This window comes from Rhincodon typus, chromosome 46 (assembly GCF_021869965.1).
Source record: "Rhincodon typus isolate 14 chromosome 46, sRhiTyp1.1, whole genome shotgun sequence".
Taxonomy (NCBI): domain Eukaryota; kingdom Metazoa; phylum Chordata; class Chondrichthyes; order Orectolobiformes; family Rhincodontidae; genus Rhincodon; species Rhincodon typus.
In genome coordinates, this window is record NC_063377.1 from 9,429,994 (window position 1) to 9,431,247 (window position 1,254).

The 1,254-nt window shown below is 54.1% G+C and overlaps 2 protein-coding genes across 3 annotated transcripts in view; both read right to left on the reverse strand.

Moving 5' to 3' along the window:
- LOC125487891 (28S ribosomal protein S29, mitochondrial-like) overlaps window positions 1-1,254 on the reverse strand; it is a 41,362-nt gene that overhangs the window by 12,490 nt on the left and 27,618 nt on the right. The gene's annotated exons all lie outside the window — the stretch shown is intronic.
- The window catches only part of dap3 (death associated protein 3), a 9,686-nt gene that overhangs the window by 3,279 nt on the left and 5,153 nt on the right, over window positions 1-1,254 (reverse strand). The window contains exon 6 of the mRNA XM_048620456.1: window positions 784-873. Within this exon, the coding sequence (XP_048476413.1) occupies window positions 784-873 (90 nt within the window). The remainder of the gene's footprint in view (window positions 1-783; window positions 874-1,254) is intronic.

Below are 1,254 nucleotides of genomic sequence, written 5' to 3' on the forward strand. Positions count from 1 at the left end.
TGCCCCGGTGTTACACAGCGACGGTACTGTCCCCCAGTGTTATACAGTGACGGACCTGTCCCACAGTGTTATACAGTGACCGACCTGTCCCCACCGGTACTGTGCCCCAATGTTATACAGTGACAGACCTGTCCCCACCGGTACTGTACCCCAGTGTTATACAGCGACAGTACTGTGCCCCGGTGTTATACAGCGACGGTACTGTCCCCCAGTGTTATACAGCGACGGTACTGTCCCCCAGTGTTATACAGCGACGGTACTGTGCCCCGGTGTTACACAGCGACGGTACTGTCCCACAGTGTTATACAGTGACAGACCTGTCCCCACCGGTACTGTGCCCCAGTGTTATACAGTGACAGACCTGTCCCCACCGGTACTCTACCCCAATGTTATACAGTGACAGACCTGTCCCCACCGGTACTGTCCCCCAGTGTTATACAGCGACGGTACTGTGCCCCGGTGTTACACAGCGACGGTACTGTGCCCTGGTGTTATACAGTGACGGTACTGTCCCACAGTGTTATACAGTGACAGACCTGTCCCCACCGGTACTGTGCCCCAGTGTTATACAGTGACAGACCTGTCCCCACCAGTACTGTACCCCAGTGTTATACAGCGACCGACCTGTCCCCACCGGTACTCTACCCCAATGTTATACAGTGACAGACCTGTCCCCACCGGTACTCTACCCCAATGTTATACAGTGACAGACCTGTCCCCACCGGTACTGTACCCCAGTGTTATACAGTGACAGACCTGTCCCCACATGATGACACTGCTCACCTTCTTCAGTAGCTGATGGGGCAGGTAGGATAAGTCTGCACTTCCCAGTGCTCCAGTCTGCGTCAGCGTTGTAATCACTGCCCCGCCAGACTGTAACAGGACAGAGGTTGTTAATGAACAGTGACACCCCCATGTTATATCCAGGAACAGACTTTTGCTGATATCTGACTTTTTCAGTTTGCAGCCATTGAAATGTTTCTTGGGTAAGCAGCCACCTGTTCCTGTCCAGCAAACTCTGACCAAGGACAACACAATACCAAGCAGCTCCTTCGTTTTGCTTTGGGTCTGATGCTGTTTGTAGCCAAAAGGAGTTTACAGAGGACTGCCCTGTTGTTCTTCAGATCACACCCCTGGGCTTTGTGTCTCCACGAAAGGCCTCAGTTTTAGGTATCATCCCTCCGACAGTGCGGCGCTCCCCCGGCGCTGACCCTGCGACAGTGCGGCGCTCACCCTGCGACAGTGCGGCGCTCA